The sequence below is a fragment of the Strongylocentrotus purpuratus genome, unplaced genomic scaffold (genome assembly GCF_000002235.5).
Source record: "Strongylocentrotus purpuratus isolate Spur 01 unplaced genomic scaffold, Spur_5.0 spur5_scaffold_1, whole genome shotgun sequence".
Lineage (NCBI taxonomy): Eukaryota > Metazoa > Echinodermata > Echinoidea > Camarodonta > Strongylocentrotidae > Strongylocentrotus > Strongylocentrotus purpuratus.
In genome coordinates this window covers 34055692-34073000 of record NW_022145594.1, presented here as the reverse complement: position 1 = coordinate 34073000, position 17309 = coordinate 34055692, and the positions used below count along the sequence as shown (strand labels likewise).

General features: G+C 37.0%; 2 protein-coding genes and 1 long non-coding RNA gene across 3 annotated transcripts; 2 read left to right on the top strand and 1 right to left on the bottom strand.

Moving 5' to 3' along the window:
* Nucleotides 1–495: 495 nt before the first annotated feature.
* Nucleotides 496–5007, top strand: LOC115921068. Its single transcript, XM_030978115.1, has 2 exons — nt 496–1521; nt 2187–5007. Exons 1-2 carry the CDS (start codon nt 1191–1193, stop codon nt 4340–4342), a joined length of 2487 nt encoding a protein of 828 aa, XP_030833975.1. The 5' UTR covers nt 496–1190; the 3' UTR covers nt 4343–5007.
* Nucleotides 5008–7423: 2416 nt separating this feature from the next.
* Nucleotides 7424–11371, top strand: LOC115921333. Its single transcript, XM_030978713.1, has 2 exons — nt 7424–8198; nt 8891–11371. The coding sequence occupies exons 1-2, from the start codon at nt 7424–7426 to the stop codon at nt 10690–10692; spliced, it is 2577 nt and encodes an 858-aa protein (XP_030834573.1). The 3' UTR covers nt 10693–11371.
* Nucleotides 11372–14806: 3435 nt separating this feature from the next.
* LOC115921067 lies at nt 14807–17075 on the bottom strand. The gene is made up of 2 exons (XR_004062725.1): nt 16783–17075; nt 14807–16414 (listed from the first exon to the last, which is right to left on the bottom strand). It is a non-coding gene; the product is annotated as an uncharacterized LOC115921067 (long non-coding RNA).
* Nucleotides 17076–17309: the final 234 nt, after the last annotated feature.

The following is a 17309-nucleotide window of genomic DNA, read 5'->3' as shown; positions in this document are numbered from 1 at the left end:
CATTGAACGTGAATTCAATTTTTTTTTTCTGTTTTGGTTTGTAAAATTGCTCTATAACGGAGGCATCATTTTCGACTGCGCGCAGTCGAATTCCATCTAGTTTTAGCAGGCTAAGATTTCGGGCTTCCTGTTTCGGGCTTCCTGTCCGTACGTACGTCCCGTTCTCGTGATCGTGTAATCTCAAGAACCGACTGATGGATTCCTACCAAACTTTGGACATGTATGTAACTTGCAGAGCCAATGAATTGCTTAGATTTTGGGGTCACGAGGTCACGGCTCATTACGTATGCAAAAATAGCTTGTGATCGCGTAATCTCAAGAACCGATTGATGAATTCCTGCCAGTCTTAGATCATGTATGTATCTTGCAGAGCCAATGAATTGATTAGATTTTGGGGTCATGAGGTCAAGGTCAAAGGTCATGGGGCTCATTATGTATGCAAAAATAGCTTGTGATTGCATTATCATTAGAACCGATGGATGGATTACCATCAACAGGGTTCGTACGGGTCATGGAAAACCTGGAAAGTCATGGAATTTTACTTTATTGCTTTTAAGGCCTTGAAAGTCATGGAAAATTATTTTTTCCATTGGAAAGTCATGGAAAGTCATGGAATATCAAAATTATGGACAACTATAGTATTTTCTCACTATACAAGTGAATAAATGGAGATATTTCAACCATTTTCTTCTCGTATTTTCTTTCATTCGTAACATACCGACTGATTGTACTTGTGAATGTGTTCACTATGATCGATGGATAAGCGCTGTGTACGTGGGTGTGTACGTGTACGATACGAACTACGTGTGTATGGTCAGTGTATGGCGGTACGGTCCACATCGTGCGCACATGGCTAGCTTGCGAGCGAGCTCGCTAGCGCTAGCTCAGTTCAGCAAGCTAGCGCACGTGTACGTGTGCAGTGTGTGTGTGCATATGATGATGGTGCCAACGCGACATGTGACACTCCAAGAACGAATGTAATGCCTCGATTGCACTTTGGCTTTGCATTAAATTGCGACCACTTAGACTACTACAATTTTTACACTTCTCCAATAAATGAGGAAAAAGTAAATTAGTAATATTTGTTTTTTAATTTTCATTATTTAAATAAAAAAGGAACAATACTGACGTGTCAACAAGGCAAATTGGCAGCGCTAGCTCGTTGACGATCTATATATCGACGCGACGGCATGTGTTTTGAAACTTTTGTGCATGTGTTGATTCTTCATGAAACGGAGTTGTTTATTTTCACAGACCTTGGAACTCGTCACGTGGATATTTTCACCATTACAAATTTTGTGGAAGTGATATTCAAAATGCCTGGAAATTGTCATTTTAAGGATGCTTGGTTAGAACACCCGGATTACCGTGGCTGGATTTTGAAAGAAAGTTCCGATCTGGGGACTGCTAGATGTGCTGTTTGTATGTGTAAATTCAGTGTCCGTAATATGGGCGAAGCAGCCGTCAAGAGCCACAAGAAGAGTGAAAAACACACAGCAAACCTCCAACAGCAACAACGTCGTAAGTGAGCATTTTTAATGTGAATTTTACCGATCCTTTATTGAGCATGAATCCAAATAATGACTGATAATAATTATATAAAAATGAAAGATTTGAGATTATTTAGCGATGCGATGTCACCTCGCAGGCATTGGTTACTGCTTACTGCGACCAGCCCGTTCGGGAGCGTCCCCGGCCCCGGGCCGGGCCGGCTAGGTTACTGCATGCAACAGCCCGAACGCTAACCCAGGGGGCTCCGCACTCACACGCCAGTGTTGTACCGGGCACTGTATGTGGACTGCAGAAAAAAAAAATAATAATAATTTACCTTAAAATTGACCCCAAAAATCATAAAACTAAATTTTGTACTTACAATTGGGTCCAACAGTTTGCTTGCCTTGAGAAGTATTTCCTCCTTTCTATTTCTTTAAAATATGTTTTTAAGGAATGAGTCAAAAATTAGTCCACTTGTCTTAGTGACTTACATCAATTGGCCAAAAGTTGCCGTGAATTTTTTTTTTTTTTCCTTCCCCATACTGTCAAACGGTTGTCAAAATAGGAAAACGTTTATGCTTTTAATGGTCGTTTGAACGGCAGTTAAACGTTTTGACTCGGCCCTAAATCTTACCAAATGATGATATTTATATTTTATTTATTTTAATAGACATTTTTTTCTTTTCTCCTAGATTCTACTCTCTCACTCAAGAGCTTCTTCAAGGCAAAAGGTGCAGAAAGTTCATCAGTATCTATCACGTCTACAGATGCAACAACCAGTACTTGTGCGCCATCAACCTCTAAAGTGACAACTCCCATTCCTGTTGCTGCAAGAGAGGAAACTTTAAAAGCTGAAATACTCTGGTGTCTGAAAGTGGTGGAGGATCATTTATCATTTCATTCTTGCCAGCACAACAGTGAGCTCTTTCAAAGAATGTTTCCGGACTCAGCTATTGCTAAGGGTTTCACGTTGTCAGAAACAAAATGTCGGTATATGACGGTGTTTGGTTTGGGCCCATATGTGCAAGACCTCCTTTATGACAACATAAAACAATCAAACCACTATGTGATACTGTTTGATGAAAGCCTCAACAAGAAGCTCCAGAAAAAGCAGATGGACTTCCTCATAAGAACATGGCAACACAATGAAGTTTGCACTCGCTACTTGACGTCTGTGTTCATCGGACATGGTTCAGCTGTTCACCTCAAGGAAGAACTGAATAAAGTTCTGCACACAGTTGGCTTGGAAAAATTACTGCAAATATCAATGGATGGTCCCAACGTTAATTGGAAGATGTATGATGACTTTACGCGAGAGTACACTGCTGACCTGACCAAATCCATACTGAATATAGGCTCATGCGGGCTCCATATAGTTAATGGTGCTTTTCTGACAGGTGCCAAGGCTGCTGACTGGGAGGTGGAAAGCTTTCTATCATCCTTGTATTACCTGTTTTCTGATTCCCCTGCCAGAAGAGAGGATTATCAGAAGATAACTGGAGATCATACCATGCCACTTAAGTTTTGCAAGACCCGATGGCTGGAAAACCTTCCTGTTGCAGAGAGAGCAATCAGCATCTGGGAGAGTGTATGTGCGTATGTTAAAGCAGTAGAAGAGAAGAAAATCCCTCACCCAAAGAACAAGTCCTTTGAAACTGTTTCAAAATGTACTCATATAACTGATTTCTTAGCAAGACTGTACTTCTTCATATCTGTTGCAAAGCTGGTCAATCCTTTCCTAACAGACTATCAGACTGATGCACCAATGCTGCCCTTTTTAGCTGAAGACCTTACTAGAATGCTTGCATCCCTTATGCAGCGATTTTTAAAGCTGGACAGGAGTACCATTACTTCTCCTTACAAGATAATGCAGGTAGATGTTAGCAGTGAGGCCATTCAGCTGCCCTTGGCCAAGTTGGACATTGGATTCTACACTGAGAAGAAGCTGAAAGATCTGAAGGCGAAAAATATCATCAGTGAGCTGAAAGTTCTGGAATTTCGCACTCAAGCAAAGAAGTTTCTTGCTGCAATGACCCGGAAGCTCATTGAGCGATGTCCGCTTAAGTATGCACTTGTGAGAAATATAGGATGCTTGAGTCCAAAGAACATGGCAAAAGACAAAGAAAACTCCACTGCAAAGCTGAAGAGGGTGCTTAACACCCTTAGTGATGCCCACAGACTTAAGGATTCATGTGACGATATCCTAAGAGAATACTCAGAAGCATGTGATGAGGCATCAAGAAGTGCAGAGATGAGAGACTTTGATCCAAAGAAACAGAGATTGGACTCTGTAATGTGCAAATTTCTGTCCGAGTCTCGCTATTCGACCCTCTTAAAGTTGGTCCGCATGTTGCTTGTCTTGTCCCATGGACAAGCCTCCATTGAGAGAGGTTTCTCAATCAACAACGAAGTTGAAGAGGACAATCTCCTGGGACACTCACTGATATCATTGAGGGCCATTTATGACCATATCAAGTATGTTGGAGGAATCAAGAATGTGACTATTGACAAATCAATCATGTTGGCTGCGTCTGCAGGCAGGCAGAAATACCACATCTATCTCGATGAACAGAGGCGTAAAAAGGAAAAGGAAAAGAAAGAAGGAAAGAGAAAAGGACTGATGGATGGTTTGGAAGAACTAAAGGCCAAACAAATGAGACTGCAAGCAGATGTGAAAAGTCTTCACACCTCAGCAGACAAGTATGCTGAGGAAGCAGAGTCACAAGGAAGATTGACTTGTATTTCCAAATCAAACAGCCTCCGACGTACAGCAAAGGAGAAGGCATCCCAGTTACAAGTAATTCAGAAACAGATTGATGAACAGCTGAATGCCATTAAGAATTATTAAAGAACTTGGACAGTTTGTTACCAATGCCACCAAATATTCAGACAGGTGCAATGTGTAGAGGGATATCTTTCAAACAGCTACATGAAGATGTCTCAAGAAAAAACTCATTCAGAAATTATTGACCAGCTTAATGCTAGCGAAACAAGAATTCATCAGCTGATGTGAGTAGGCCTACTGTGTTTTGTTGGTGAAATCAAAATTGGTGATGGTATGTGTGTGAGTTTGTGTGTTGGTGTTGTTTTGTTTTCTTTTTTTGGGGGGGGGGGTAGTTACCTTGTACATGCAAAGGAGAGCTATTGAAGGAATCATGGTGGTCCATGAAACCAGGAACAGGCAATTTGTATTCTTTAGAAGTGAAAATTGCCATTAAAAAATGGACAATTGTTGATATGAATACATGTATGTGTAATTGTAAGAATATTATATAGCAGTGCATATCGAATATGATGAAAAAATAACATGTAATTGTAACAGATGAAATAACTAGATAACAAAAGCTGCCTTTCTATTAGTAGACTTGAAACATGCACTTTGCTTCGCTTTGATTTGAGATCAAATTTTCAGTCTACCGTGTAAAAAAAATGTGTAAAAGTCATGGAAAGGTCATGGAATTCTGGCTAGAAAAGTCATGGAAAGTCATGGAATTAAATTTATGAGAAAGAGTATGAACCCTGATCAAACTCAAGACATGTATATATCTTGCATTTGGGGTCATGAGGTCAAAGATCAAAGGGTCATACATGTATATGAGAAATAGCTTGTAATCACGATATTCTGAGAACCTGTTTATGGAATACAACCGAACTTGAATTTGAAAAATTTCATCCATTTTGGTTTGTAAAATTGCTCTATGATGGAGGCGCCACTTTCGACTACGCGCAGTCAAAGTTCCATCTAGTTTACGACCGAATTTGTGTATACACTTTTACACGGAGATTCAGCTCTATGACGGAGGCATCACTTTCGACTGCGCGCAGTCAAAGTTCCATCTAGTTTACGACCGAATTTGTGTATACACTTTTACACGGAGATTCAGCGCGCGTATGCACGCCGACCAATAAATGCACACAATGAATACAAAGCTAGTAGAGAGCGGCCGCTCATAATCATTACGGGGGCGATTTGAGATCATTTCCTTTTTCGATGTCGCCCCCGTAATCGGAATTTGGGCCTATTTTGTTTTGGTTGGCAGCCAAGACGGGACTTTTAGGTTGCCTGGTGGCGTTTTAATTTCGAGCCCTGCACAAAACTCCTGATTGAGGGTTCATGTGCACATGAAATCATCCTTCATTCTGATGGAAGCTGTAGTATTAGACAAGAATTGAATTTTAAAATAATTTTATTGAATTTTCTTTGTTAAGAATGTGAATATGCAGACAGCTGTGTTATGAATATAGTTGGTGATGAATGTAAGAATGCATTGAAAAATTAGTACTAGTAGATGAAAATAATTGTTCATGTGTAGATGAGCTGCTCAACTATATTCACAAACAATGCAGGTCCAGACTCTCAAGCTTGAAGATATCCAGTGTCCCACACCAGCCTCATCACTTCATCTAGCAGAAGCACTTTGTTCTATGCCAAACCTGACTGGCCTGACACTTGAGATGGATCTCAATGAGGAGTTCTACTCTACATTGAAAACAAAGGCATCATCCATACAGGTATGTGTGTCTTAATGTTAATGTAATTGTGTGGGTCATTGGAAGAAAGAAAGATCAGCAATGATTATATGGTGCACATGAATATATGTTTTTTCTTCTTCAAAATACCGTTTTTTAAAGGCCATTCACTTGATATATCTGAATAGTCATGAAACATGGAATATGAAAGCAAACTGCATGTTTTTATTCAGTTGAAGTTCTAGAGTGTCCTTGTAGAATTTGTAGAATTTGATTGACTCTTTGACCCCTTCTCAGGGTATGAGAGTACAAACAAACAATTCAACTCAATTCAATTCTCATTTATTTCTTTCTCTGTTAAAAATTACATTGATACAAAAGATACAAAATAGTTCATTAACAAATTTAGAAAATGAAATGGGTAACTACATAAATAAAGCCCTTAGGTCTTGTACAAGCGTAGTTCTCAGAGCATTCATAGAACAATGTAAAGCAAAGATAACCACCAAAAAAAAAAACATTGAACACAAATATAAACAAAAAATAAATAACTATACATATTTGAGATAAAGAAATTGCTTCAACTTTTTTTGAAAGAATTAACTGACTTGCATTCCGAGATATCTTTGGAGATGGAGTTCCAAATCACAGCGAAATTATATTGTACTGATTTTATTAACTTATTTGATTTTACTTGCCATAATTGAAAAGAATCCTTAAAACAGGTATTGTGATTATGTATCTGGTAATTAAAAGTGAACATCTGTAAAATATTAATAGGTAATTTATTTTGAAAGTAAAAGAAACCAAGGAGGGCAATGGAGTAAAAGTACAAATCAAAAATAGTAAGAGATTTCAATTTCCTAACCAGTGGGGCAGAATGGGCACGATAATGAAGAAAAAAAATATATAAATAGCAATGCATGACTTGTGAATAAAACACATTATACATAGATAATGACACAAAGATACCAATGATGATAGGTCTATACATACCTGCCAACTATTACGATTTTGGCGTAATTATTACGATTTTCTGTTTTAAATTACGCCTTACGATTTTGTGTCACAAAATTACGATTTTCTGATTTTCTGACTATTAAAATGTTAAAACGTCTGAACTTCAAGGCTAACAGCCAAATCGTAATGCCAACGTTTTAATTTTATGAACGCACGTTTTTCAGCGAGTGTATAGTAATACGAGCGGGAGGATTGCGTGCGTATGGTGATATGTACTGCGTGTATGGTCATGTGTGTGTGTGTGTGCAGACATGACGACTACATGCGATGCAATACATGCGATGTGTTCTTGTTTTGCGCGCACATTTACCATACAAACTTACGTGGATTACTACATATGGGACTGATACGAGTGATTTTTGTTTCGGCCGCGATTGCGATCAGCTAGCTTTGATTTTCCCATGATTTTGATCGCTACCAGTAAACTTCAAACGTCAAAATGAGCAAATCAACTAAGAGTAAGAAGTCTACCCAGAAATATCGGGCTGATTACGCTCTAAAGTTTCCTGTGTTGACAAGCTCTAAACTGGGAGATCACTATGCATTTTGCAAACGCTGCTCCAGTGATGTCCGCATCTCTCACGGTGGACTTAATGACATTGAGAAACACATCAGGACAAAAAAACATCAGGCTAATACCGAGGCAACCGGTGGAAGATCATTACAAAGCTACTTCGCGGTAGATTCGGACATGAGTGTTATTAATGCAGAGGTTTTGATGACCGAATTCATTGTTGAACATAGTTTGCCACTCAGCGTTGCTGACCACTGTAATAAACTGTTTCGGAAAATGTTTCCCGATTCGGCCATCGCAAAAAAGTATGGATGTGGGCGCACGAAGACAGGCTGCATCACCAATACCCTTGGTAAAGATTCCTGGAAAAAGATTGTTGATGTCATCAAGGTATCGCCATTCAGTTTGGCAACGGATGGGTCTACGGACTATGATGATGTCAAGTTGTACCCAATATGTGTGCGGTATTTTGACCCGGATGAGGGTCGTACCTTGTCTGTTCTTCTCTCATTGAAGGAGTGTAACAAGCCATCTACAGGGGAGAACATATTCAAGCTTCTGGAGGCAGAACTACAGGAACTGGAAATTCCGTTTGAAAATCTGGTGTCCTTTTCCGCGGACAATGCGTCAGTGATGTTGGGCAAGTTCAAAGGTGTAGCGGCGTTTCTCCTCAAGCGTGCCCCATCCATGTACATTTCTGGTGAGTCTTTGTGAATACTGTATTATAATGTTATGTAGACCTCTAGAGAAAAACTGAACATATAAAAACATAAATGAAATATAAATGAAAGAAATGCTTGTGCTGCTCATTAACATAGTCGTGTGTGTGTGTATGTGAGTGTGAGTGGTGTTCATTTCCACAGGCACAGCTTAGTTTGATGGCATTCCAGAGGAATTCATGACCATTGTTTGATTGTTAGGTGCCATAAATATCTGTTTGGGTGAAATTTGGGGATGTTTTTGTGACGGGAGTAGTGCGATATTTTTGTACAGCATTTTTGTTATTATAGGAAATATACAGACAAGTATCTTACTAAGATATCGTCTAAAGTCTAAAAGCTTTTTAGTTAGATGCCATTGAACTAAGACCCCCTTCCAAAAAAATCCAAAAACAATACAATAATATAAGATAGATGAATACAAAAATTAAATGAAGATAAAGAAATAAATAAAACAAAATTGTTATAATTTTGAATATGCAGTCAAAATATAGTCGTCTTTGATTGTCTTAGTAATGGAATGATTGGTTAAATATCTTGCAGCTACATGTGTGTAGTATACTATAAAAAGGCCTAAGTGATGGACAAAGAGTTTTGATATTTCTTTTCCAATTTAAAAATATTTAAATATGTTCTCATTTGTTTTTTATTTGCATTCTTTTTATCTGCACAGGCTGCCCCTGTCATCTGATGCATCTTGCGGCTGAGAAAGCAGCAAAACGGCTACCTGTGAGAGTAGAGGACTTGCTCATTGATATTTATTATCATCTGGAAAAGAGCAGCAAGAGAAAGCAAGAATTCAAATCTTTCCAAGCCAAAGAAAATCTTCCCCAGCACAAGATCATCAAGCACGTGTCCACACGTTGGCTTTCACTCGGACAGTGCATCACTAGACTCTTGGAGCAGTGGGATGCAATTCTTCCTTTCTTCGAAGGAGAGAGAAAAAAGACAAGTGGGACAAAACGACAGAGAGTCACACAAGAAGGGGAACAAGAAAGAAAGAAACAAAAAAACAAATCGGCAGAATCACCGCTAAGTTCGGCTACCTCTACCAAGCAAGGCACATCGGTGACCCCTGCTGTAAAACCTGGCAGTTCACATGGTCCTACTAGATCAACACTCCAAGGAACAACTTATGCAACATCTAGTACATGTTACAAGATTCCCAAGAAGAAACTGCCTGTTGCTTCTAGTTCAACTTGCAACCAAAGCACTACCAAGTCTGGAACATCAAATGTGGGTGGTAAATCAACAGCATCCAGTTCTCCAAGCACCAGCACAGTGAAGGGAACTTCTAGCTCAACTAGCAACCAGTGTGCTGCAAAGTCTGGTACTTCGAGTGGTCCTGCGAAGTCAACAACATTGAAGTCTGCTAAAAGCGCCAGTAAAGATACTTCAGGTCTTTCTACAGCATCAAACCCGTTCTTTCGAAAGTCATCTTCCACAAGACCAACTGCAAAATCAGCTGCAAAATCAGCTGCAAAATCAGCTGCAAAAGAGACTGCAAAATCTGCTTCAAAACAAACATCCGCTGCAAGAGATCAACCTACAATAACAACAGTTGAATCAAAACCTGAGCGTGTAATGAAGATGATGACAGACCCTAACACAAAACTATATTGTCTCTTTTTGAACATTACCATTTCTTTGTTTGATGACAGTAACCTGATCCTTCAGAAAGATGAACCATGTATTCATGTAATGCATAATGTTATGTGCAACCAACTGAAGTCACTGCTTGTTCGATTTGTGAAGCCAGAAGTTGTTACTGCTCATTTGAAAGTGTATGAAGTAGAGTTCACAGATGAAAGCAATCAGAAAAGTGATGAAGAGTTGTTTGTTGGCCAAGCAGTACGCACATACATCAGAGAGTGTGGAGAGCAGTGTAACTTGAAGCAATTCTACGACAGTGTACGCAGCTACTTCTCTTCAGCATGCAGCTATATGAGAAAGTCCTATCCATTTGAAGAAGAAGTTCTTCAAAATGCTGATGTATTGGATGTCTCCAAACGCACACAAGTGAAGCTCAACAAGTGGCTGTTCTTTGCAAACAAGTACCCCCAGTTTGTACCAGAGGATGAAAGGGACAAGCTGGAAGATGAGCTTTGTTGTTTCCAGGTGGATGATCTCACTGATGAAATCCTGAAACCAGACTTGAGAATCGACTCGCAATGGCATGAAATTTCGAAGCTGAAGTCTCCAGCCACTGGAAATGTGTTGTATCCAACACTGGTGAAAGTAGCAAAGGTGCTTCTTGCTATGTATCACAGCAATGCCGATTGTGAAAGAATTTTCAGCATCGTGAACAAGAACAAAACGGAATTCAGATCGAGCCTTTCAACTAAAACATTGGATAGCATCTTGACAAGGAGAATGGACCTGCTATCAAGGAACACGCCATGCCATTCTACTGTGCACTCCAAGGAACTTCTCAAGAAAGCGAAACAGGCAACGTCCTCATGCCTTAAAGCTTGAGGCATTGTAAAACTTCTGTAAAACTTCTGCAAGATAGATGTCTTCTAATTATATCTGGCAGCGTGTGTTTATGAGGCATGAGTATGTCAAGTTTATTCTCTGAACAAGGAACTTCTCAAGAAAGCGAAACAGGCAACGTCCTCATGCCTTAAAGCTTGAGGCATTGTAAAACTTCTGTAAAACTTCTACAAGATAGATGTCTTCTATATCTGGCAGCATGTGTTTATGAGGCATGAGTATGTCAAGTTTATTCTCTGAACAACCAAGAAACAAGTGCCTGATGGAGTCACTGATGGCTGGAAAAGACTGCTTTGTGCGATCAGTAGAGGTGAGGTGGAAAGTTTGAGAGCATTAAGTGTAATTATGTATGACTTTATTTTTCTCCTCCAGGGTCTATTTCATCAGAAGAATTTTTAGCTTTTAGTCCATGTTTTGCTGTTTTTGACAGTTTATTCTTTTGTGGGGGAGGTTCCATAAGTGTTGAAAAATGGGTTTAGAGTGAAGGGAAAGGGCATTTCTACATGTTCAAAATACCAAAAGCTCCCTAGCGTGGGAGGGGGGACACCCCCCTCCCACACCCACCCCCCACTCGTCCGCTTCGCTCCCTCGGTCTAGCGTTCGGTCGCTGCGCTCCCTCACAGTCCACGTGAAATAAATTACTATTTTTTTTTTGTAAAGGTTGGCAGGTATGTCTATAGTGTATGAAAGTACAAACGTGAACAATGTAACCAACTAGTAAACACAATATATACATACAATGTAGATAGTGTCAATACTAAAAATGTTTAAGTATAATGCAGTCTATTTACAAGCTAGTGTATGTTAAGCTCTAATTGTACTACCTGAAAGCCTGAGGCTTGAAGAGAAGTGCTTCTAGTATCAAAAAGTTCTGTCATGTGCAAATCACTTGGAAGCTTAGTCTTACAAAACTTTTTAGGTAAATATAAACATGTCTCTCTTTAAAAATATGGACAAACAAAAATATAGTGAAATTCATCTCCTATATCAGTGGACAGGCAGAGTGTGCACTGCATATTACAATGCGGTGTGTTCGCATAAAATGGACCTTTGTTTACAGGTAAATTTATGTGATCTACACCAGAACTTACAGAGAGTAAAAGCATCAGTTTTATTTAGGATGAGTAAATAGCTTTCAAATATATGGCTGCCTTTAAATATTTTTTCCTGACAAAAAATATCATTTAGTCTCAGTTTTAACAAAAAATTAGTATTTAAGCCCAACCACTATTTGGCCTAGCCAAATAGTGGATAGACCAGCTTGATTAAATGCGTCTTTAATAAATTTTAACCATGAGAAGGTAAAGTCCAAATGTTCATCTTTATGAATGGCAGAAATAAATTTCAAAAGGACATATGAATTCTTGACCAAAAATTAACTATTCTACGCTTCACATTATTCAATCTGGGGTATATGAACTTACATATAATAAAGTTCTGAGGAATTTCCTATGGAAAACTTCAGTTTGCTTTAAATCTTCATGTCCCCAGACTTCACACCCATACAATAAGATAGGCAAAATTAAATGGTCTAATAAATGCCATTAAATATCAACTGACAACTGCATTTTCTTCGCTTTAGTCAACATACTGTATAACGCCTTTCCAGTCTGCACTGTCTGTTTTGCCATCGCCTATTTGAAAGTACCATTATAACTACACTGTACTCCAAGATAAGCAAAATCATATACCACATCTGTTATTGCATGACCATACATAAAAATTTAGTATCTTCCTATTCAACTTTTCCCTCTGGAAAAATCATTATTTTAGTTTTACTCGCATTGACTGTTAGGTACCAAGTATTACAATACCCTTGTACTGCATTCAGCGCTACTTGCAATTCGTCAGGGCTTTCTGCCAAAATGATTGTGTCATCAGCGTACAATAAACAAAATAACTTTGAAAAAAAGCTCTAATTCCTCGCCCTGTAAGGTATTCTATATTTCTTCGTTTGAAATTTTCACGTCAGGATAATATTTGGCAATTTATTCTTGAAAGTCATTTAAATAAACAGCAAACCTTGTCTATCTCCTACGTTACACAAGAAAAATGCAGACATTGCGCGGTTGGCAGAAATACAAGACTTCGCACATTTGTATAAGCTTTTAACAACATTTAGGACTTTGCCATTTCACACCTGTTTTTAACAATTCAAACCACAAAAACTTCCTATCAATTAAATCAAATGCTTTTTTATAATCTATAAAAGCACAATTTAAGCGTTTCCTTTTCTGTACGTAAAAGTCGATGATAGTCTTCAAATCAAACACATGATCAATGGTTGAATATGTTGAACGATATCCAGCTTGTTCCTCACCTAACAAATAATGATTACTATCAAGAAAGCTAGAAATTCTTTTATTCAAGACTGAGGTAAACAGTTTACCAAGGCTACTGAGCTTGGTAATTCCTCGATAATTATGTTGATATGCGTTTCCACCTTAATTCTTAAATATTGGGATAATCACTCCTATATACCATTCAGAGGGAAGGATTCCACTGTCTAAAACTGAATAAATCAACAATAACCCTACGCATTTCTAAGGGGCAACTTTTCAAAATTTCATTTCTTATCAAATTTTCACCACAAGCTTTGGCATTTTTCAATTTATTTACCATTAATTCAAACTCTTCTAAAGTGATAGTTTCATTGAAACAATCATTTTGTATCGGCATCCAAACACATCCTTTCCTCTGGATTATCCTCTGATTTAATACATTTCCTAGAGACCGTAAAGAATCACTCAATCTTTACCATACTTCCTCCTTTTGTACCTTAGCAATTTTTTATATTTCTTACTTGCCAAAAGAAAGTCACTTTGTAAAACATCAATATCTGGAACTTGAACATCTAATCTTCTACCTAGTTGAATTTTCCTGCTTAGCCTATTCCTTAAGTTAACCCCAGTCGTAAAAAAATAGGGGAAAAATAAGGAAAAAATAGTCCCGAAAATATATTTTTTTTCTATTTTTTCCCTATTTTTTTTAAAGGAAAAAATAGGGAAAAAATAGTTTTGGAAATAGGAAAAAAATAGGTTTGAAACAATTTTTTCTATTTTTTTCCTATTTTTTTCCTATTTTTCAGACCTAAAAATAGGAAAAAAATAGGGAAAAAATAGTGTAGAAAATGGTGAAGAAAATAGTAAAAAAATAGTGATAACTAGGTGCTAGTGGACAGTGAAAAATAGTGAGGAAATAGGAAAAAAAATAGTGAGGAAATAGGAAAAAAATAGTAAGAAAATAGGAAAAAAATAGTAAGAAAATAGGGGAAATTAGTAAGAAAATAGTAAGGAAATAGGAAAAAAATACTAAGAAAATAGGAAAAAAATAGTAAGAAAATATTAAAAAAAATAGTAATAAAATAGGGGAAAATAGTAAGAAAATAGGAAAAAATAGTAAGGAAATAGGAAGAAAATAGGAAAAAAATAGTAAGAAAATAGGGAAAAATAGTAAGAAAATAGGAAAAAAATAGTAAGGAAATAGGAAAAAAATAGAAAATAAGTGAGGAAATCAGTAAAAAATAGTCAGGAAATAGGGGGGGGGGGGGGTCACTCATCCTTTACTTTCATGGATTTCTCAAGCACTACCATCTCACACATCCAGTCAACGACTCTGTACATTCAATTAAATCATACAGTGCAAACTTGATATAAAGAGATCAGTTATACCTGAAATGACAAGGTAATTTAACAGCTTTTGGGGGTTAAGATTTCTTGGTTGCACATGACCTCATTGTCAAAAGTTTCCACTGTAGAATAGTCACCCTACTCCTACAGCTCTTTTCTCTGCATCGATGCACCTACTCAGTTTGCCAAATTCACTTCATCCTTTCAGTCCAATCCATTCAGTAGAACATTTAAAATAGTCAATGGGTATATGGAAAATGTTATACAGTCCACTCCTATTATAACGAACATGGATACACCAAGATTTTATTATCAAGCAATTCTCATCAGTCCCAATTTTAAACCAATGTGTTCAGTAACTGGAGTATAACATGATTTCATTTTAACAAGGAAATTGGCTTGGTCCCGAGCACCTCGTTATAATGGCAGTGGACTGTAACAAAAAAAAAAGAATAAAAGGGAATGTGTCAAATAAAATACATGTACTTTATTTTCGAGAGGTAAACACAATGACATGAGTTTAGTATAGTATGTGTGTTCATATAAGCAAATAAATAAAAGAACTTAACTGATATTTACAATCTTTGGTTAAGTACTGTAGTGTACATGTTGTAGTAATAGAGTTGTTCATGGTTTGCTATGATTATACTCTAAAAAAAAAAAACAAGACAAATGCGACTGCGTCTCCTATATGCCTCCGCCTTAAAAAAATATCATCCACCTAGAATGTAGCTTTCTATTTTTGTTCAAATAAAGTATTCAGGTGAGTTTCAGGACTATTACTGAGCCGATGTGGATATGCCAGGCGATCACAAGCTCTCTCCCTCACTAGTAACCAAATAAAGCAGTATTCTTGACATGAGAGTGTTGTTTTCTGTCTCTTTTATTACAATTTAATTGCAAAGTGCTCTTAATAATGTAATAACATTTTCAAACCTCAAGAAAATCATGACAAGTAAAAAAAAAATTCTCGTTATTTACAAAGATAACAAAATAAAATAAATCCTAAAACAGATTTTTCAACAATGCATGCATGCTCTATTGTACAGTTGACATGTTACTCAATCTCAATTGAACTGTCAAAATCTTAATACAATCATCATAATCTAGAAACACTTACTACAAAATCAATGACATGTCATGTCATTGAGATATATATAAACAAGAAAATGACAGACTTACATGCTACTATTTTCAAATAGTTTTACAAAGTATACCATCATTACCATGTATCATAAGTAATGGTCTTATGGTCCTTTATCTTCACAATATGCAGGCACTCATTGTGTACACATACATGTTGTACTTGCCTATGAATCTCAATGATTAGACATAAGAATTACATAATAAAATGGAAACAAATACTAATGTAAAGGATACAGATGTTGGTCATGCTGTTCACAGGCATCGAATGGTGGTTGTACGTTACATGTACATTGTAGCTTGATTAGTTTCAATTGATCTGTAAAGATATAAATGAAATGTGAGTTAGGGGTTAGAATAATCATGCATTGGTACATTTATGAACATGCAATTAATACTTAGTACAAGTATTTATGTATTTCATAATGAAAAATTCAAAGGCACAGAACATGTGTGTACAAAAGTATGATAGCAAAAAAGATGCCAGGCTGACGACGAACGGATGGTGAAACAACGGAGTCATCAAAGAGCTGTCAAGGTGCATAAAATGTAAACCACTCAGGTAGGCAATTAATTAGAGTTATTTTATTCTTAGATATATTGGGTGAACATACATAAAATAAAACATAAAACACAGAAAAGAAAATAGTAAAGGAACAATTTGTTGAAGAAAAAAATAAAAAGGAAAGAGAAAAATAATGTAGATCTAGGTAGAACTTGTGCCACCTGCAAATTATTGTTCTAGCATAATATGATGAGGTAAACTACTCTAATATTTTGATGTCAGATCTTAACTAACAAACATGAAATAAATAAACCCAAAAAAATTATCAACAATAGATTTAGATTTCTACTTAGTAAGGACATACCTCGCAGACACACTCTCGGACTTGGAAGACTTGCTCTTCTTCTTGCGTTGTGTTTTCTGATTCCTAGAAAAATAATTTGAGATACAATTTAGCCTAAAACCACATCAAAACATTATATCATGCAAGGCAAAATAATTGACAGACGTAGTAATGGTACAAAATCTGAAATTTTTTACGTGGATTTATTGTAATCACGTTTGTTTACATTCACTCATTCACTAACAGACACTACACTGCACTTGGAGATTCACTACACTTCACTAAGAAGTTGTGTAGTCTAGTACAACCTCAACACTAGCTACATGGGAATATTGATACGTAAAATAACATTCTATAGGCCTACTATGTCTATGAAGTAGCATTATATTCAACAACAGACACAATAAAAATATATATATCATAATATAATTAAGTTTCAGAAATAAACGTACCTTTTTAGCTGTTTTCTGGGGCCAGTTCCGCTCGTCGATGGTCCGTAATTCGACAACAAACTCGTTTCTCTACGAGTGGGACTAGTAATATTTTGAACATTAGTCGGGCTCGTTTTCTTGGGAAGAATCACTAAAATGGGATAAGGAGGCATCGGAGTATGAGGAGTCACTATCTCTTGATGAAATTTCATCGCTAGAATAATTGCTGGAAGACATTTTGGTGTGATTTGGAGACGTTTGATGAACGAAAATCAGCAAAAGTCCGATGCGCACAGCAGTGTCAGTGGGGAAAAAAATAACGGGTAATTTTCAAATTACGTACTTGCGTACTGTCCTCTACGTTGAAACTTTGCGCACACATAGAACGGGAATATCTCGATCGAATGCTTTTTTTTCTATTAATAAAGGAGATTTCTTTTTGGTTGAAATTTCTATTTGTACATTTTCTTTTTACACATGGTTTATGTATGGTTATCTTTGAGTGCACTAGTCACTACTATAGTTTGTAAATAAAATCAAGAATATTA